At 38.6% G+C, this 22,285-nt stretch overlaps 1 protein-coding gene across 1 annotated transcript in view; it reads left to right on the plus strand.

Annotated features, from left to right (window-relative positions):
• LOC149227619 (putative LRR receptor-like serine/threonine-protein kinase At1g56140) overlaps positions 1 to 22,071 on the plus strand; it is a 238,337-nt gene extending 216,266 nt beyond the window's left edge. The window contains 9 exon segments of the mRNA XM_089380553.1: positions 9,509 to 9,885; positions 10,132 to 10,327; positions 10,548 to 10,727; positions 12,984 to 13,102; positions 13,257 to 13,467; positions 13,583 to 13,820; positions 21,211 to 21,256; positions 21,258 to 21,368; positions 21,467 to 22,071. Coding sequence (XP_089236679.1) covers positions 9,509 to 9,885; positions 10,132 to 10,327; positions 10,548 to 10,727; positions 12,984 to 13,102; positions 13,257 to 13,467; positions 13,583 to 13,820; positions 21,211 to 21,256; positions 21,258 to 21,368; positions 21,467 to 21,871 — 1,883 coding nt within the window. The 3' untranslated portion in view covers positions 21,872 to 22,071.
• Positions 22,072 to 22,285: the final 214 nt, after the last annotated feature.

Below are 22,285 nucleotides of genomic sequence, written 5' to 3' on the forward strand. Positions count from 1 at the left end.
TTGGCACGAAATGGTTTCTGCCATAAATGATGCCCCTAAAGGATACAAGAGCCCTGGGTATGACAAGGCAAGAACCGTTGGCCTTGATCATGAAAAAGCAAAAATATCACATTCTTTGAATAAAATGACAAGTTCTTGGACTGACTATGGGGTGTCCATTGTATCTGATGGATGGACAAATGTAAAAGGCAAGCCATTGATAAGTGTTCTTGCTGTGTCTGTTAGTGGTCCCATCTTTCTAGCTGCACATGATTACTCAGACAAGTTCAAGACCGCTATCAACATTGCAGAAGCATTACTTGAAACAATTGAGCGTATTGGCCCATACAATGTCATCCAAGTCATCACTGATAATGCTCCTAATTGTAAGGCAGCAGGAGCAATTATTGAGGATAAATACCCGAACATATTTTGGTTTGGATGTTTGGTTCACACATTGAACCTTTTGTTGCATGATATTGTCAAAAACAAAAATGCACAATACAAATGGATTGGTGATTTGTACAAGAAAGGCAAACAAATGATAAAATTTATTACAAATCATAGCAATACCCATGGCCTTTTCCGCAATCACTCGAGATTGGAGTTGTTGAAGATTGCGAAGACAAGATTTGGTAGCTATTACCTCACCTTCAGGCGCCTTGTGAAGGTAAGAGAGGCATTAGCTAGCATGGTATCAAGTCCACATTGGCAGGTATTAAAGGAAAGGGCAGCAAATGCAGCTGACATGGGAGGTTTTGAAATGGTGGAGGAGGCCGCTCTTGATGGGTAGTTTTGGACAAGTGTGAGGCAGGTATTGGATTTCACCAAGCCAATTTATCACATGATTCGGTTTGCAGATACAGACAAACTAGTGATTGGCGAGGTGTATGAGCAAATGGATACCATGTTGGGGCAAATAAAAGATATTGTTCATAATAGAGATCCCAACTTGTACAAACTAATTCATGATTGTGTGTGTGAACGGTGGAATAAGCTTAATGTTCCACTACATTGCTTGGCGTATATCCTTACGCCAAAATACTACTCTTCATCTTGGTTGGGCAAACCTGCAGCAGGGGGTGGGGTTAGGACCAAACCCCACTTAGATCAAGAGGTAACTAGAGGATATTTGGAAGCATTAGAAAAATTGATACCTGACAGGGAGGAATGTGCAGCTGTGCGCCTTGAAATAGGCAAATACCTCAGTGGCAGTGGTTTGTATGGTAACTTCCATGCAATGGACGACAGAGATAAATTTTAGACTCTCACATGGTGGGAAACATATGGCGGCCACGGACTTTTGCCAAAATTGGCAAAAAAAGTTCTTTCACAGGTTGTAAATTCTCCTTCTGCAGAGAGGTGTTGGAGCACCTACAGTCATATACATAATGTGAAAAGAAACAGACTCAACGAAAACCGAGCAGAAAGCTTGGTTTATGTGCACTACAACTTGAGGTTGTTGAGCCATTACTGTGATCGGGCTAATGAAGATCCCACATATAAAATTTGGGACAATCACCCTGAGGACGACAATTTGGAGGATGGCATTGTACATATTGAAGAACTAGAAGAGGAGCTTGTAAGGGATGAAAATGAAGCAGCTGCAGCAGCCATGCCACCTCCACCTCCACCATCCAATACTAGTAGCAGTGCTCGGGGCCCGAGTCTTGTTCCATTGTTGTCGCCACCTCCATCGACACCCTCGCGTGGAGGCTCTAGTTCTGGTCGTCGGTCTGTGCGGGAGACTCCTAGAAGACCACCACGACCTACTTATACTCCTGGAGACTCTCGTGGCAAGGGCCACTTGTAGATTTACAGTTTACTTGTCTTTTTTAGTTTCTATTAGACTTTGGTTTTCATAACTGTTGAGTTTTGAGTCCTTGACTCTTGACTCTTGACTCTTTCATATCATTATGACATTATGATATTTTTTGTAAACATTATATCACTGTGACAATGAAAATTTGAAGTTTGAAGTTGGGCCTTGGCAATTATAACTCATTGGTAATGATTGTGAATTATGAATATGATGCTTTGTGAAAGACTAAAGTTGTTTCATTTCATCTCATTATTCATGTTTCATTTTATAAATTTTTAACATTTCATATCATGTTAACAGTTAGAAGTTAGGACTTAGAAATATCTTCGATATTACTTCTTGTAATGGTTAAACTTGGCTTACAAGTACAACTTTGGTGATCAATGATGATAAATGTTATTGAATTTTCAATTCTGAAAGCTTGAAGTTGAAACTTTAATATTGAATTTGATGAATCATGATTTATAAGACTCAATATGTTGCAGTTGTAATATGTATTTTACTAACTTGTGGACATGGTTGATGACGATTATAATTTCTAGATGATTGATGTGATATGGTTCAATGATCAATTTATGTTTTTTTATGTTTTTTATGTCTATTTCATCATTCTACATGTTTTTGTTGACATATATGTATCAAAAATTAAAAAATATAAAAAATATATATATATTTTTAAAAAATCGCTCCCGGATTCGCTCCCAAACCGGGAGCTTTTGAAAATGGTCGCTCCCGCTCCCGCTCCCAAGTAACAATGAACTGCATAAATTATTCAGTTAGAAGGGTTAATTCCAGTTGTTGCATTTCAAGGAAAATTTCACATGGTATCAGAGCACAGTTGACGAACAAGAAGCTCAAAGACGAATAGGGAGAATTTTGCGGCCCAAAGGGAGTAGTAGCACAAATTTCCCAAGGGTTTCACAGTGCCTAGCCAGACAGTGCAAATTATTGGACAGGGGTCGAATTTCCAATTGCAGAATGCAGGAAGGGTCGATTTGTCCGAGAAGTGATTCCAGCAGGCAGTAGGTGAGCAACTCAGTATTTTTGCAGAGAAGATTTCTTGTCTGGGAACAGTAGGGTTTTGCAACAATCTATCATAGCAGAATCAATGCTAGGTGGAAGAGAAATTGCACACACAGAGGGAGTTTCTCTCAGAGGGTTTCTAGTTTCAGAATTCCAAAATTTCCAGTGGCAGTAGGCAGATTTTCTCACTCCAGAAAGGAGTGCGAATAGCAGAGCTAGTAGCCTAGTAGGTGAAAGAGGGAGATTTCCATCCCAAGTGGATTTTTTGCAGTGATGGCTTCAGCAGGACTCCGAGATCAGTACAGATTAGAGGGTGCATTGAACTTTTGTATCTGGAAGGCCAAGATGGCATTCCTGCTTGACAAGTATAGTTTGAAGACGTTCGTAGAATGAGTTGTAGCCGTGCCTACAAATGCAAACCAACTAATGAATTACAATAAGGAGATGGCCAAGGCGAAGCGGTTGATTCTCGACAGAGTTCAAGATCATATTGTCTCTCACATTGCGACCAAGAATACGACCAACGAAATGTGGGATGCTCTCGTAGCACTCTACCAGAATCTTTCTGAGCAGAGGAAGATGTTCCTAAAGGAAATGTTGAGGAATGTTCGAATGCAAAAGGGTGAAGGCATTAACCCCTATCTCACCAGAATTTAGGATATCTAAGATGAGCTTGCAGTTATAGGAGAGTCACCTACACCTATAGAACTTATGCGTTTAGCCCTCAACAGTGTCACTGAGGAATGGGGAATTTCGTCCAACGCATTCTAGGATGAGATCAGTTGCTTGGGTGGGACCAGATGTGGGTAGATATCACACAAGAGGAGATGAGGCGAGCTCTAGTAAAGAGCTCCCTAAGTGGCAGTAGCAGCAGAGGATCGAAGGGTGTGAAGGAGGAAGAAAATGTGGCCCTTGCATCAAAAGTAAAAGAAAAAGGTCCCACTCAGGGACAAGGCTCGCAGGGAGAGAAGAAAAAGAAGAAGGATCTATCTAAGATCAAGTGCTTCAGGTGTGGTGATTTTGGACACTACAATACTCATTGTCCTCATAGGAAGAAGGACAAGAAGGAAAAGCAGGATCAAGCGGCAGCATCCGCAGAGATAAACCAAGTTTCCTCTAAGCTAGAGGAACAATTTACTTTGTATGCAACCATACCTCTAGGAGAGAGGTGGGGAGACATCGATTTCTAGACTCCAGAGTTGCGCAGTGTTGAGCAGGGTCCATAGAGGAGCAACAATGTAGTTTACTCCTCACATGGATCATTACCCTTGCTACAGGGCCCATAGTATTCAATAGCAAGAGGATCAGTGTCATTTGGTGCAGTTAGTTCTAGAGTGATAGTTGCAGACTAGTTGCAGTAAGATGCTGAGGAGCATAGAGCAGTGTTGATAGTAGTGCAGGAGGCACAATGCAGAGTTAGCAACAACGCAGATTTTCAGTGAACAATGTAGAGGCTAGTAGCAGCCAGAGACTCAGGAGACAGTTGCAGTACAGAGACATGATCGATTCAGTATTTTGGATACTTCTCAGTTGCAATAGCAGCAAAAACATTGAGAGGGAGTGTTAGTTGGGTTGCAATGTAGATGCAAAGTTGGCAGCAGTACAGGATGTCCAATGCAGTGTCAGCACCAGCATAGATGCAACATGGTTCAACTACAGTTGATAACAGATGAATCATAGTTAGCGCAATAGTTGGTGGACAGTTGCCGGCAGCGATAGTTGTCAGACATCAACAATGTGTATGGAGGATGATGCAGATACAGGGTGTTGTAGTAGTGCAGCACTAGAGAACACCTTCCTCACTAAGAGGGAGTGTTAGTTTTTGTAGCATCAGATGGTGTTCTAATCTCAAACATTGTGGAGAAGCTAAAACACGGGAGATCTCCAAAACCCAGAAATCATTTCTGGAAATTCCACCTAGAGATAGCTCAATTAAATTAATTGACCATCATTTAAATTTTTTTCAAGTATAACTTAGGAAAATTGGTTAATTAATAGTAATTAATTGAGAAAGGTGAGAATTCTCTAGAAACTCACACAAATTGACTTGGAGATGATCTCAACTATCGATTAAGTTTTAATCATGGTCGTTGAAGTCTCAACTGGAGATTATAAGAAGGGGTCGATGGGTAGATGGAGAAACACAGAGTGAGAGCTAGTAGTGCGAGTTCCTTAGCAGCGCGAGCTATCCATTTTCAAAGGTTGAGCAGAGGAAGAGAGTTTGAGCTAGAAGGGATGCAGAGGGGCAGAGACAGTGATTTTGGAGGAGGATTCCAGTTCTGGAGAGTTAGGAGAGGAGGCCGAGTTATTTCTCCAGGAGAATGTGCAGGGGCTGTGCAAAAGCCTCAAGAAGGGTAGTTTGATTCAGCAGAAGAGGAGGTCGATTTAATTGCTGGTGGCCAGGAAAATTCCCAGTAGGCCAAACGAGTCACTTCTAGGGCTGAGATAGGCAGGACGTTTGATTCAGAGCGAGTTCTGAGCTGAGCATACAAGGACTACGCAGGGCCTATGCAGGGGTGGACGTAGATCATTCCGAGAGTCAATTTTTGAGGAAAGATTGAGCCAGGATTACTTGAGGAGGGTAAATTCCCTCAGATATTTTTGCCAGTATTTCTCTTAGATAGAAATGCTAGTTTGGCGTCATTTTATTGTACTAAAAAATTCACTGTTGCATAATAATAAAACCCTCAGTTGTTGCACTGATTTTCCCACATTAGGTTTTTCCGGGGACAATTGTCCAAAAATAATTGTGTTATTTTTTATGTGCGTGTACTAGCATATTTCTCAGTTCCAACATTTTATTTTCCGCAACATTTTTATTGTGAAGAAATTGCAGTGTGATTAGTTCGTTATTTTCCGTAACAAAATAAACTGCATAAATTATTCAAATAGAAGAATTAATTCCAGTTGTTGCATTTCAAGGAAAAATTCACATTACTCGATTTGAATCACATACACAAACAAATTTCTGCCCAATAAATAGTTCTTCATTAATAAATTAATCACGGAACTTACACCCAACTGAGAAAATAGAAAACTGAGCACTGGCCTCTCTACACTCCCTCGGACCTAGCACACGCTCATTGAAAAGTCTCTCTCAATCTTGTATTGTTGTTGTGTGTCTTAGCCTCAACACTTAGGCTCAATTAATAGGTTTCTTAAGCTAAGATTGACAACCAAAATTAGCTCGTCAAGTTAACTGAAGATAAACAACTTTACTTTACTTAATTATCCTCTCTTTAGCTTTCTTTACTTTAATTCAAGTACAAGTCATAAATTTAGCTTGATTTACATGCACATCACATGCATGTCACACACAACACATTCGCATGCATGCAACTCACTTGCACACTCTGCATGTCACATGCAAACTCCTAATGAGGCAAGTCAAGGTCCTTCTAGTCAAGACACAAGGCTAGAAGTACTTTCCAAGCTACAAAACTCAACAATGAACACTTTATTTCAATCTAAGTTTTCCAAGTAGTGCCCCTCCTATAAGCCTAAGGCCTTAAGGAGGTCCCCCTTGACTAAGGTTAAAGATTAACCCCCCTCGTAAGGTGAGAAAACAAAGTTATAGTCAAGATTGGTTAATTTTCTAGATCACCCCTTTATTCATTAAATGCCCAAAACATCAGTTATAACCATCCAATTGCGAAACGATCAAAGTACCTATTGAGTAGCAACCCACCTTCATTTAAGTGGAGTCTCAGATGGTGAGAGGTGCATGACTGATGCAGATGGTAGAGGCATATGGCATATCATATTAAGAAGTGAATGTTAGGGGTTGTTGGTTGGCTGGCCATCAAATGTAGGAGAAATGTTTTCTCCTATGGGGTTACCCATTTTAGTGGGTAACAGGTACTATACTCTTCCACCATGGTGTCCCTCCAAACTTGTTGGTCTACTGCCTTTGCAAAGGTAGAAGGCTCAGTCTTAATGATGTTGCTGATCAAGGCCATATAACTGGAAAATCTAGTTGGTGGTATACTCTTCCTGAGGATCTTGCTAGGAACCTCCATATACTCCACATCCCACAATGTTTGCTAAACCCTGCTACCAACCAAAATAGGTAACCCTATAGGAGAAAGCTCTCTCCTATCTTGGACAACTAGTCAGCCAACAACCCCAAACACTTGCCCTATCATGATGAGATGTCGATTTTCTCTGCCATCTGCATCGGTCATGCACCTCTCACCATCCGACATTCCTCTTGGATGGAGGTGGGCTACCACTTAATAGGTACCTTGACCATTTTGCAATCGAGTTCTTATACTTAATGTTTTGGGCATTTTAACATAGATAAAAGGGTGATCTAGATGATTGACTGATCTTGACTGTAAACTTGTTCTCTCACCTTACTATGGGGGTTAATCTTTAGCCCTAGCCCAGTGGGACCTCCTTTAAGGGAACTACATGGAAAACTTAGATTGAAGTAGCACGTGTATCACCCTATTCCATATTTGGCATCTTTCATTTGACATCATTCCTTTGATACCACCTCCATTCTTTGGGTTAACTGTCATTGGTCCATTGGGATTTGTCACTCACATATCTACATCCTTGAGATGGGCAGAAAAAACTTTACCTTGGAGGTTGATGCAGCTAAAAGAATAAAAAATGCATAAGATGGCCACAACAAAAGAAAAAGAAAATTAAAATGCAAAAGATGGTTGGGACAAAATTAGCGCGTGGGCAAAAGCCTAGCATGAGCTCTACACCCCTCATTAGCCATCATCAGATTCCTAAGCACTTGATGTTCCATCTCATTTTAAGGAACCCTTGCATATTTCAACCCTGACGAGTGAGAAGTTGTGTCATTTTAAGGGGTAAAATGAATGTTGTATCATAAAGGGCAAGCTTTGATCCTTAAGCTATGCACCATTAAAAAACATTATCAAAAAGAAGTAAAAGGCGCATTAGAGGGTTGGAAAAAGTCGGCTGAGAGGGGTAACTCACGCCTCCGTGATTGTTCCATTGTAATGAACAAAATTCGTATGCTTAGAGGAATGCTCTGATACCAATGTAATGAACAAAGTTCGCATACGGCAATAATTTTTAGAATACTTTGAAGACAAAGACATCCATTGTAGGACAAGTAATTATATATATAAGAATATTTGAATACAAGTAGCCCAAGAGCCATTACATGAGGGGGCATGATCTTTGATTGTGCTCCTTGGTTTAAAAATTAAGTTAAATAAGTTAATACAATAATTTTATACATAACATCCCTCCATTGTATCTATACATTCAAGATGTGGACTCTCATTAGCTGTTCCCCCAACCATGAAGGGCCGAATCATGTCTGCTGTTATAACTTTATATATTGCTGAAGATTGTCATATTTCACACAAGTTTATACAGTCATAGCTTTTTCTTTTATTTATAAAGTTTGGGACACCCTCTTGGCCTATTTTCACTTGACAAATATCACAAATTGTCTGGGATACTTCACTCACATATATCTGGAAATCACTTTGATTAAACCACCTTGTTTCATCCAGAATACTTAATTTAGTGGTGGTATGTTTGAGTAACAAATATAGGAGGTTGTAGACTTGATCCCATCTTGTTATAGGATTCCTTGAAGTTGCTAGAGAAGCTTCCCTTGTGTTGGATTTCATCCTAAAACGAGTGAAGCGATTAAATAGGTGATAGTGGTAACATTTTCATGTTACACTTGTCTATGCCCTTGTGATAGGCTTTGCATTAAGGTGCTAGATTCTGTGATAACATGTCTCATCTGCAAGGAATGACCTGCATACATAGACAAGATGGCTTGCTTATGTGTGAGAGATGACCCAAGAGGAGTAAATATGTTGCTAGGGGATTTGAACCTTGATGGAGGTATAAAATACCCAAACTTTACCATCAAACCAAGACCACCTTAACAAGATAAAACCACTTTGCCCATATTAAATGTTGTTAATATAAATTACAATATAATTCTAGAGTTACCAATAGGTGGACATTAGTTCTCATGAGTCATAAGACATCTAAAATCTGTGAACTATACACAATGCATTGCAGTGATGATGAATTCTTTTTGGAGACATTTACACACTAATTTGGTGAACAATATTGTAGGAAACAATGCCACGTTAGAGACTACAAACAAATTCCCAAACATTAGCTATGTCCCTAGTGGTGCATATGAATAAAGTAATACGTTTATTTATTTGTGTAGCATAAGAAGTCAAGCTTTATTCCCACAATTTGTGTTCTTGTCCAAAGAGACTGCAACATAATTGGTAGTCTTTCCTATAATTTGGTGATAAGGTAAGTTTAATTAGAAAACATATATTTTTGCAGTTTAGTGTTCCATGTTTCTTAATATGTTTTCCTATGCCTGCTTCTGAATATAGCAATTTGCATCTTGTTTCAATTTTTCACTTTTCTTTACTTATCTCACATGTTATGCATCACCAAATATCAATTGATCTTTAGGTACATTGGTTTTTCCTATCTTTTCATACTTGAGTGAACCACAATGCATACATTTGAATATTAAATGTGTGTGCACAGCTAAAAATGGGTTAATTGCACTCTCTAAAGTAATCAAATCTATATTTCAGCATATGCATTTACCTTAGCTCACAGAACAACTTTCTTGACATATTACTGGAAATCTTAGTATTGCTAAAAAAGCAACAAAACTCACACTTTTGAGTTGTCAATTTTTAGATTCTAGCTTCGCTATAAATTGTGGAGGCCCACAAAAGAGTTCTTCTACAGCAACTGTTTATCAGCAGGAGAATGAAACACTGAATGCTGCCTCATTTTATGTCAGTAATAACAGAAATTGGGGAGTCAGTGATACTGGATATTTTATAGACTCCAGCAATCCAACTTATATAGCAACTAGTCAATCTCAATTTACAAATACACTAGATTCAGAACTGTACCAGACAGCACGCATATCTCCCAGCTCACTTCGATATTATGGTTTAGAACTTGAGAATGGACCATATACAGTAAATCTACAGTTTGCAGAGACACTGTTTGTAGATACAGCAAGCTGGAAGAGTGTTGGAAGACGCATTTTTGATGTTTATGTCCAGGTATGATAAACAATTGATCTTACAATGCTATTGCTACTCTCTAAATATGCTTCTGTGCATTTTGTCTTTTGGGCAACAGAAGAATTGTCACCATCTGATCATTTGCCTTAAGCAAACGATATAGTGTATGTATTAAATATACTATTCCCAAATGAAAATGTATGCATATGCATCCCTTGTTTGTTCTTGGGGAGAATGATGTAATATAGAATAACTAAATGTTATAAATTATGTACTGTTTTGTAGGGGACAAAAGTATTAACAGATTTTGACATCAGAAAGGAGGCAGGAGGCTCAAATATAGCTGTTGTTAAATCTTTCAAGACGAATGTAACAGCAAACTTCCTTGAAATTCATTTTTTCTGGACTGGAAAGGGAACTTGCTGTATTCCTATCCAATCAACCTATGGACCATTAGTATCAGCTATAAGTGCTACGCCTGGTAAAGATAAAAGATTGTGTTTTTAATTGTTTCATTGAATTAAAACATTATGGACAGAACAGCTTTCTACCTTGGATGACAATAGTGTGGGACCCTATTGATGATTGTATTAAAATGTTTCCTATAATTACTGTCATAAATATTTTTTTCTATTATGAAATTGGAAAGACATTGTCAGCTTCAGCTCACTGCGCTAAAACATATTTACAAATGTGTGTAGATTTTATTCCCACCGTAATTGACACTTCATCTCCCAACTCGAAGAAGAAAATCCAGACGGGAACAGTGATTGGAATCGTAATTGGGACAGCTGTGGCTTTGATATGCATATGTTTGGTTATTTTCCTATGGAGGAAGAGAGTTCAAAAGCTTGCACAAAAAGATTTTACGGAAGAAGAAGGTAATGGGAAAAGTTTTGAGGATCCTCGCAGGGATACTCCATTGTTTTTCGTAGCAGTTTTTAGTTGCACCCAGAGAAGCAAGGTGCTCTACAGGCCAGGGTGGGGAAGATCTCCATGTGTGCATCTGTTTTTCATCTGTGTTTTCTTTTATAAGTTAGATGAACTATTCTAATTTCTAATACTATAGTAGTATAGAGTAAAAGATACAACCATCCCCACTGTAACCTATCCTGAGGGAAATCAGGAAAGCAGGTCTATGTTCATTAAAAATTTTACCCGTGATGATCTTGGGTATGCCCGGGATAATGTTCATGAGCCCAAAAGAGAAAGCATTATAACTGTTCAGAGTTATCCTATGACATGCTAAGCCTATAACCAGAGTATAAACATAACGAAATGATGGAGCAGAGTACAGCAAGATAGCTAGCATGATAGTAGAGTTTAAACTTGAATGAACTGGAGTGGCTTGGTGATTAGGAGAGGCTTGTCTTTCAGGCCAATGAAACTATTATCTTGTGTAGCTGCATCAGGTTCCTTTTGCAACCTTCCTTGCTGGCCAGTTCAACATCCTCTGCCTCATCACTACCAGCCTTAGAACTATAGATAGCAGTAATCAAAAGGTCATATTGATGTTCTAACAGCTTGAATTTCTTATCAAATCTTGCTTCCATTTGGGATACCCTCTGTATAATGTCTTGGGTTTGTTTCCAGTGCATATGCCACGATTCCCTTCCTTCCAGTACAGTTACAGGAGCTTGAAATACTGGGAATCTCTTCCACGATTCCCTTAACCTGCCAGCAGGAACTTCAAATTCTTGGAATCTCTTCCTTAGGTATAAGTATAACCGGATCTGGAAGACATAGCTAGATTTCTGTGTCAACAAGGGCATTCCGAGTTTTCCCATGTTCTACCTGGACCCTTTCTTTATTTAAATCAGCCACTTTCCCTCTAACCTCTGCAGAGAATCGAATGTGATAGACTTCTATAGCGTGCTTCACAGGGGACAATTTCTTTCTTTGTGGGAATGTCCTCTGCTTTGCTTTCCTCCAGTCTGTGCCTGCAAGGATGACCATTGAAGGAGGAATCAGCCATGTCTGCAGTTATAGTAACCCACTAGCAATACACTAGAAAAGTCTATTGCACTGCCCAGCGATAACTGCGGAGGACAATGCCCACCTACTAGCTAAGACATTCATCGAAGAGCAAACTGGCTGAACCCTCCTAAAACTGCATCGAGCCTTTGCAACCTCTCCATGTTCCTAGGTGAAACCCACTAGCAATGCACTAGGAAACCCGCTAGAAAAGTCTATTGCACTGCCCAGCAATAACTGCAGAGTCCGATGCCCACCTACCAGCTAAGACATTCATCGAAAAGAGAACTGGGTGAACCCTCCTAAAACTGCATCGAGCCTTTGTAACCTCTCCATGTTCCATTGCAAAGCTTTGTCACCTTCACAAATGAGTAGAGCTATCTTGATCGTGTTGCATGGGAGAGGACATCACCATAAATAGCATCCCTTCTCTTTCCACCTATGGCTTCTGTTCATGATTACAAATGTTTTTCCTACCTGCCGAGGGCACTTACCAATCAAGTCTGATGTCCCGTGATAATACTTTGTTTAGAGTGTTTTCCACAACTAGGTTGAGCTCAGGCTGAGGCCCATCCCAATGTTGGATGGAAGAGGTACCTCAGCTTCAATGATGGATGGAAGAACAATTTGGCTATTAGTGAGATGTTATCGTCCAAGATTGTGTGAAGTTCAGTTGAATCTAATGGCCCTTCGCATAAAGCATAATTTCATTCACCAAAGTGGCTTCCATCCTCACCCATAACCCCACCCATAAAATTTGAATTCTAGAAAAATCTAAAATACACCCAAACTCATTAATCTACATTGCCACTCCATGGATAATGATAACCATGTAAAATGTCTATATTAATTTGTGTAATGGTAATAAAACAAAATGGGGAAAGGAGTTGTTTGTTATTTTTCTAATTATTATAACTTAAAAAAATATTACTCATCTTCTTTACCCTTAAGAAAGATGTATAGTCTAACTTATTTAAATAATAATTATAAATAAATAATATAAAATTATTTTTATAAACCTCACTATTTATTAAATTGTATACAAACTTGCATTTCTAAAGGTTTTTTTTTTATCATCTTAATACTTAAATATTTTGAAGACTAAAATGGAGCTATGCGAGTTTAGTGCTTTGATCCTAATGATGACTACTTTTTCCTGTCAGCAATAAACATCATCAGTTCGAAACTGAAAATTTTCAGCTATGCGGATATGAAAAATGCAACAGGAGATTTTGATAATGAGAATAAGTTAGGCGAGGGAGGATATGGTGCAGTTTACAAGGTATGTTAGTTCTCTTTCCATTTTTTGCACTCATTTTTAATGAAACTCTGTGTCCGCAATTGAAATGCAGCCAGGGCTACTCTATCTTTCTAATTTGTGTGTTTTATTTTAATTTTGTCTAATTGCTGTTACCCTAAATTATGGCATTTCATAGGGCACACTTTCAGATGGTAAAATAGTGGCAGTGAAGCAACTGTCTTCTGAATCTAGACAAGGAAAACGAGAGTTCATAACTGAAGTAGCTGTAATATCTACAGTGCGACATAAGAACCTTGTAGAGTTGCATGGATGTTGTCTAGAAGCAGATCATCGGCTCCTGGTCTATGAATACTTGGAAAACAACAGTCTTGAAAAAGCTTTATTCGGTAATTTTATATATAAACTGTATCAGTCATTCTGAATTGAAAATTTAAATTTCCACTCATTCACCATGTAGCAACGAAAAAGTTTGACTGGTATCATGATTCATGCATGTTGCAGGGAGTGAGAAATTTCATCTCCAACTGGATTGGCCTACTCGATACAATATCTGTATTGGCATAGCACGTGGACTCGCTTACCTGCACGAGGAGTCCAGTTCTCGGATAATTCATCGAGATATCAAAGCCAGTAATATTCTCCTGGATGACTCTCTGAATCCTAAGATATCAGATTTTGGCTTGGCTAAGTTATATGATGAGAAGAAAACTCACATCAGCACCAGAGTTGCTGGCACAGTGTAAGATGACCTAAAAGTCTAAATTTTTCTTTCTGATCAATATGAAAAACTATATGTGTCATTAACCGTCCGAAAACATAATTTTCTGATTACCTTTTTGATATCTGTTAGAATTAAAAATAATACCACAAATAATCATAACAATCATACATATAGTAACAATGCCAATAAATCATGATTTACTCTGGAAAACCCCAAAAAGGGAAAAAACCAATCATTAATAAATCTATTATTATTCTTGACTTAAACTTAGCCAAGCCAGCCAACACTGTAGCCCAGCCAAGTGAGCCTTCTGCTCACCTCCGGCACAATACAAAGGAGAATTCCCAAGCCTTTTAAAAACTTCATCACATGTAATACCATTGGAGCCTTCCACATCACATGAATAGCACTGGAGCTTTCCTCTTAACTCTGACACATTTCAATGGAGAATCCTCGAGCCTTTTAAAGACTTCATCACATGTAATACCCAATGTTACCAGATTCGGAATTGGCAATAATTGGCAAGACAAAAGAGTGAAGAGTTTTAATCGGATCCGGAAAAAATCGGTGAATTCAATAAATAATGATATACACATATATTGAATTAAAAAAAATATTTTTCATTGATAATCAATAAAGCCATGTCCAAACATGCATAATATCAATAGATGTCCAAAATATCATGAATGAATAAGTATCTCATATATGTTATGAGTCCAAACATGATCCAAAGTACTGAGTCTTGACTCCTAACCATTGACTACATAGAACCAGAAGCATCTGCTTCAAAAAATTTATAAAATACTGCATACTAGTCAATGAAAAAACAGTAACTGAAATCTCTTGATCACTGCTGAAATGACACGATAATGGTTTGGTACTGAAATCTCTAACAAAGCACACACTGAAGCTAACACTGGAGCACACTCCACACTACGCCTCTATTACACTACGACTCTATTATGCAAAGTAAACTGAAACTGAAACCATGCCTCTATTACCTTTTCAGTGTATGAGTTGTAGGCATGAGCAGTAAGAAGTGAGTTGCGGATTGACGTTTAATTTTTAACATAACTAAACCATGCAAGGAAAAATGTGGGAACCCTAAAAGTTAAAACCCGTGCTCACCGAGTTGAGAGCTAAAAATCGCCTCAGTCGCCTAAATCACAATTAATTGGTGAGTTGCAATTCAAACTTGTTGGAAGTTTGACAACTAATTATGTAAATTTGGGTAAAATGTAACAAGTTAGTTTTATGCCGAATCATCGGTTATGTAACTGAGGAGGCACATATAAAACCAAATGAATGCCCGAACTATTGTGGAGAATCATTATTGATTGAATAGAGATTCCAATCCCTTGTCCCGTGGATGTTTCCTTGACACTCTGTCAGGGTTTTACCACGTAAATCCTGTGTTATTACTTGTGTGTTTTCATTCAGTTTTTCAGTCAATTGTATCCTTTTCTTGGTTAATGTATAACTGCTCTTTCTTGATCAGTAACTCATTCATCTAAAAACAACAAATGGTATCAGAGCAATCTCCCTGTGCGTGAGCCTATCAGAGCAATCTGCCTGTGCCTGAGGGAGAGAACTCATTGCTTGAGCATCGCTGTTGAGGAAGCCTTCTGCGTGTGCGTGAAGCGTGGCTGAGGGTGGCCATTGTTGCGTGTAAGAGAAAAGGAGGGCAGAGTCGTATTGCCCAATGCCTGTTGAGGGAACAGTTGAAGGAAAGTTGGCAACATCTGTCGAGGAGGAAGGCACGTACTGCGTGCTAGAGAATACCTCTGCCTCTGTGTGCCAGAGCTGTCAATGTGTGGTGTTGGTCCTGCGTTGAATACCTCTGCCTCTGCGTGCAAGAGACGCTGCCAGACCACTGTCGCTGCACCCTGCGTGTACTGCGACTCGCTGCTACGTGGCGTGAAGGCTCGAGGTGCTGTGTGCTGGAGCAGAAAGGACGTTGTTGTGTGGCGTGAGGAGCGTGAAGAGGCTGCGTGATTCTCTGTGTGAGGAGGAAGCGTCTCTCTACCTGCCTTGATCAGTTGCAAAGACCAGAGCGCGTCTCTCTACCTGCAACAACCAGAGCCACTGCCCTCTGCGTGAAGACCGAAATCTCTGCGTTCAGAGCCATCTGTCTGTGAGGAAGAAACCGTGGAGTCGCTGTCAAACCCTCAGCGTGTTTGTTGCCACAGTTGTTGCCAGAAGTGTTGCCAGAGCCTGATCAACAGATATGGATCCGGGTATTTTTTGTTAAATTTGAGAGATTTTGTTTCAAATTTTTTTTCCCAGAAAGTTGTTAAAAAAAGAAAGAGGTGGATGTGTGTAAATTGAAGAAAAAACAAAGGTTTCTTTTTCATTTAAATTGAAGGAAAGGAAAAAATGGGTTTTTTTTTTCTTTTCATTAAATTGAAGGAAAGAAAAACAAAGGTTTTTCGTTAATTTGAAGGAAAAAAAATTTATGTTGAAGGGTTGCTTGGAGAAACAAGAAAAATAAACCCTAGTTGAAAGACTGAAACCCTAGGAGGAAAAAAATGGCCAAGATGTCGAATGCAAAATTCGAGGTGGAGAAATTCACCGGCAAGAGCAATTTTGCTCTTTGGAAACTGAAAGTTAGGGATCTGCTTGTGCAACAAGGGTTGCACAAGGCATTGGATGGGGCAACTAAGAAACCTGCAACCATGACTGATTTGGACTGGGAGGACTTGGATGCCTGAGCTCTCAGTACCATCAGGTTATGCCTGGCGGATGAGGTTCTCTTCAACATTGTTGAAGAGAGTACAGCTTCAAGTTTATGGGAAAAACTGGAAAAACTCTATATGACAAAGTCGTTAACCAATAGAATTTATCTGAAAAGACAACTATACAGTTTTCGAATGAAAGAGGGTTCAAAAGTTGCAAAACATTTGAATGTTTTTAATACACTTATATGCCAATTAACAGATATGGAAGTAAAAATTCAGGAAGAAGATAAAGCCCTAACCTTGTTGTGTTCTCTGCTCGAATCATGGGATCACTTCGTAACTTCAATCAACTTGAGCACTGCTGATTTTTTGAAGTTTGAATCAGTCGTGGGAGCTCTCTTGTCTGAAGAAGTACGAAGGAAATCCAGTACTGAAACAACGGCATCAGAAGCCATGATAGCTAGAGGATGGTCAAAGGAAAGAGGAGAAAAGACAAGGGGGTCTTCCAGATCTAAATCGAAGGGAAAGAAGTGTAAGGCAAAATGTTGGCACTGCAATAAAATTGGACACCTGAAGAAAGACTGTTGGAAACGAAAAGCATCTGATAACCCGAAGAAGGAAGGTAATTAGGGCGATTTAGGTATGATAGACGAAGTTTTATCTGCTGAAGAATTATGTACGATAGATGAAACTTCACCTGAATGTAATGTCTCTCAGGGTTTAGAAAGCTGGCTGTTAGAATGTGGTGCTTCTCATCACATGTGTCCACACAGAAATTGGTTTACTTCGTATGAAAATGTAAATGGTAGTTCTGTGTTTATGGGTAATAATGTATCATGTCACACTGTTGGAATGGGAAATATCAAGATTAAGATGTATGATAACACAGTTAGAACATTAACTAGTGTTAAGCATGTACCTAATTTGAAGAAAAAATTGATTTCTTTGGGAGTGTTGGATTCGAATGGTTATAAGTTTACAGGTCAGAATGGCGTGCTGAAAGTCCTTAAAGGTGCCCTAGTTGTAATGAAAGCAGAAAAGGTCGGAAATCTTTACAGATTAAAAGGAAGTACTCAGGTCAGTGAAGCAGCGGTTGCGTCAGAAAAGGAAGAAACAGGTACTCGTCTATGGCATCAGCGATTGGGTCACATGAGCGAGAAAGGTCTTCAGATACTAATGAAACGTAAATCTCTTCCCGATCTGAAATCTTTGAAGTTAGATTTCTGTAAACATTTTGTGTATGGAAAACAGTGTAAACAGAGATTTAAAATTGGAAATCATAATAGTAAAGATATTTTAGACTATATTCATTCTGATCTGTGGGGACCATCTCTTGTTGTATCATATGGAGGTGCTCTATATTTTTTAACATTTATTGATGATTTCTCCTGTAAAGTTTGGGTCTTTTTGCTAAAAAAGAAAGCTGATGTATTCAATATCTTTAAACAATTTAAAGCAATGGCGGAGAAAAGAACAAGCAAATCAATTAAATGTTTAAGAATTGACAATGGTGGTGAATTCACTTCAATAGAATTTGAACAATATTGTAAGGATGAAGGAATAATTAGACACAAAACTGTTGTTTATACTCAGCAAAATGGTGTTGCTGAACATATGAATCAGACTCTTATGGAAAGAGCCAGAAGCATGATCAGCAATGCTAACTTGCAAAAGGAGTTGTGGGCAGAAGTAGTATCTACTGCTTGTTATTTAGTTAATAGATCACCTCCAGTAGCAATTAATTGTAAAATTCCTGAAGAGGTTTGGACAGGTCAGTCTTGTGATTATTCACATTTAAGGATATTTGGCTGTGATGCTTATTCCTAAAAATCAGCGTTCAAAATTAGATCCAAAATCGAAATTTTATGTCTTTGTTGGGTATGACTATGCAGTGAAAGGATAAAGGTTGTGGGATCCTACATTGCGGAAGATAGTCATTAGTAGAGATGTAACATTTGATGAATCTTCTCTTGTAAAATCAAATGTTGAAAGAATTGAACAGGAATAGGTATTGCCAAATCAACGAGTTCAGTTGGAGGCTAGACCTTTCGGTGACAGTCAAAAGGAAGGAGAGACCTCTGGAGAAAAAGGTGTTGAAGATACAAAGGAACATGTTGAAGTTTCTGAACCAGTTCAAGTTTCTGAACCGGTTTAACAACCAGTCACTCTAAGAAAGTCTACAAGGGAAATAAAAACTCCCAAAAGGTATGAAGATTCTGCTTCATCTTTTGCTTTGATTATTGAAGATGGGGAACCTTCTTGTTATCAGGGAGCAGTAGATAATACAGATAGCGAAAAATGGAAAACGGCTATGAAAGAAGAAATGGATTCCTTAGCCAAGAACAATCCCTGGGATTTTGTAGAACTTCCTGAAAGGAGAAGTGTTGTTGGATGCAAGTGGGTCTTCAAACTGAAACAGAAAGTTGATGGAAGTATCAAAAGGTATAAGGCGAGACTGGTAGCAAAAGGGTATTCTCAGGTTGAAGGTATAGACTTTCATGAGATTTTTTCTCCAGTTGTAAAACTTGTTTCTATTCGTACTGTGTTGGCACTAACTGCATTACTTAATCTTGAGTTAGAACAGTTAGATGTTAAAACAACTTTTCTACATGGTGATTTGAATGAAGAGATATATATGGAACAGCCAGAAGGTTTTGTACAAGGTCGCAACAGAAGATTAGTTTGCAAGCTCAGGAAATCATTGTATGGTCTGAGGCAATCTCCCAGACAATGGTACAAGAAGTTTGATTCCTTCATGGTGAGCCAAAACTTTATAAGAAGTGAGTATGATCATTGTGTATACTTCAAAAGTTTCAATGGCATATTCATTATCTTAGCTTTGTATGTTGACGATATGCTTATTGCAAGCAAAAGCATGGAAGAGATCAACAGGTTAAAGGCTCAGCTCTCTAGGACGTTTGATATAAAGGATCTTGGAGTAGCAAAACATATCTTGGGCATGGAGATACATAGAGACAGTAAAAATGGTAAGCTTTGGTTATCACAGCAGAAGTATGTGGAGAAAGTACTTGAAAAGTTCTCTATGAACAATGTGAAACCTGTTAATGTTCCACTAGCTTCCCATTTTAAGCTTTCTTCGGTTTTGAGTCCTAGAACTGATGAAGAAAAGCAGTATATGTCTCATGTATCATATGCAAATGCTGTAGGCAACTTAATGTATGTGATGGTATCTACAAGACCTGAAATTTCACATGCAGTTGGAGTTGTCAGCAGGTTCATGGCAAATCCAGGGGAAGAACATTGGCGAGCAGTGAAATGGGTGCTTTGATATCTAAGAGGCACAAGTGACCATTGCATCATCTTTAGTGGTAGTGAAGGATCAGTGTCTGGAGATGCTGATTATACAGGGGATTTGGACAAAAGAAGATCTACTACAGGTTATGTCTTTACTCTTGCAGGTGGAGCAATTAGTTGGATGGCAAAGCTTCAAGAAACAGTTGCATTGTCCACTACCGAAGCAGAATATATAGCTGCTTCAGATGCCAGTAAAGAAGCAATCTGGTTAAAGGGTCTGCTTGATGAGATTAGAAGGACGCAGGAGAAAGTGAATGTACTTTGTGACAGTGAAAGTGCTATTCACTTGGCTACAAATCTTGCTTATCACAGCAGAACCAAGCACATTGATGTAAGGTATCATTTTCTGAGACGTGATCGATGGCGGAAAAGTAGCTCTTCAAAAGGTCCATACGCGAGAGAATTGTGCAGACATATTCACAAAGCCAGTTACAGTAGAGAAGCTGCGATGGTGTTTAGCTTCTCTTGGCTTGCAGAAAAGATGATGAATGGGCATGGGCAAGGGATTAGGAAAATTGTTGTCAAGGTGGAGTTTGTTGGAAGTTTGACAACTAATTATGTAAATTTGGGTAACATGTAACAAGCTAGTTTTATACCGAATCATTGGTTATGTAACTGAGGAGGCACATATAAAACCAAATGAATGCCCGAACTATTGTGGAGAATAATTATTGATTGAATAGAGATTCCATTCCCTTGCCCCATGGATGTTTCCTTGACACTCTGTCAGGGTTTTACCACGTAAATCCTTTGTTATTACTTGTGTGTTTGCATTCAGTTTTCCAGTCAGTTATATCCTTTTCTTGGTTAATGTATAACTGCTCTTTCTTGATCAGTGACTCATTCATCTAAAAACAACAAAACTTGTGTTGACCACGAGTCAAACTCGGTCAACGCGAGTTTGACTCGCCCAGAGTTGAATCGGATTGTTTGAAGGAAGAGCAAAGTGTGATTCGCGATTAATCGTGAATGATCAAAGATTCATGTTTCACTGGTAATACCACAGGATAATACGACGAGCCACCAATACCATTATACCAAGTGCCCTGAACCACAACTGTTAACCTAACAACCTTAACTCTTTCACCAAGTCAAGCTTATATAACAATATCTTCTGAATTAATGAACTACCTTTGTAGACAATATGCTAATATGTAAACAATAAATGTTCTCTATGGATCATAAGATCAACGTGTGTCATCTGCGTTTTGCTGTGGTGTTGGCTTGAACTTATATTTTTTTCTCTATAGGATCTTAGGTTCTTTCACAATGGTCCAAAACTGTACTCAGAAAGTCATGCCTTTCTATGTGAAAAGAACAAAACTCTACTTGAATATTCTCTGAATCTATCTGTACTTCAGCGTATGCAACTATTAAATAAGCTAATCTCACTTCTTACATATTTCTGTTTGAAGTGGATATCTATCTCCGGAGTATGCTATGAGGGGTCATCTTACAGAAAAGGCAAAAGGCAGATGTGTTCAGCTTTGGGGTACTTGCTTTGGAAATTGTGTGTGGTAGGAGGAACACAGACACAAGCTTGCCACAAAATATGGTTTATCTTCTGGAATGGGTGAGTACACTCTCAACTTCTAACATGACATCTATGTTATTTATTATAGCCATTACTCACTACATACTTTTCATACTTTTCATTGCATGGCATTATAGACCTGGAATCTCCGTGAGCAAGGCCGACCACTAGAATTGATGGATCCTGACTTAGAATCAACATGCTCAAAAGAAGAAGTCCTCAGAGTGATTGAAGTAGCCCTTCTTTGCACCCAAGCTGTGCCTACAATGCGTCCATCGATGTCGCGAGTGGTAGCAATGCTGACTGGCGATATAGAGGTTATTCCTGCTGCTTCTCGCCCTGGTTACATTAAAGATATGCAATATAACAATGACATTGAAGGAGCTGCGAGCACTGATAGTACTCCCACTGCGGCAACAACACTATTGCACAGAGACAAACAGCGTTCAACAATTTTAAGGCAGAGCTTGACAAGTACAGTGTCTTCAGCAGAGACTGAAACTTTATCAAAGATTGACAATGGCATAGGTGATGGCCGATGAGAACTGACTTGAGAATTAAGGGTATGAAACAGCAGACTAGATCTTTCCTGGATTTCTCTTTCATAGCTTCAAAGTCATGGTATTTCATTCTACTATCAGTTTCAGCTTCCATTTGTTCTGTAGATATTAGCCGATTAGGCTATTAAGTTTGTGGTGTATGATAGAGATTTTTCTTACTATTTTTTTTTTATAATTATTAAAAAAAAATAAAAAAAATTAGTAAATGAAATAATATTTTTCACTTCAATTCAGTAAAATAAGGTAATACAATTTCAAGATTTTTTATGGTTTAAAATACATTTTTGAATGTATAAATAGATTTAAGACTACGAAAATTCCAAAAAAATTTGAGCACTGGAATTATGTTAATTAAACAATTTAAACTCAAGCTTTTAAAAATCTTTATATATATAT

This window comes from Pinus tabuliformis, chromosome J (assembly GCF_031772625.1).
Source record: "Pinus tabuliformis cultivar Carrire ecotype Pingquan chromosome J, CPIR1, whole genome shotgun sequence".
Classification (NCBI taxonomy): Eukaryota; Viridiplantae; Streptophyta; class Pinopsida; order Pinales; family Pinaceae; genus Pinus; species Pinus tabuliformis.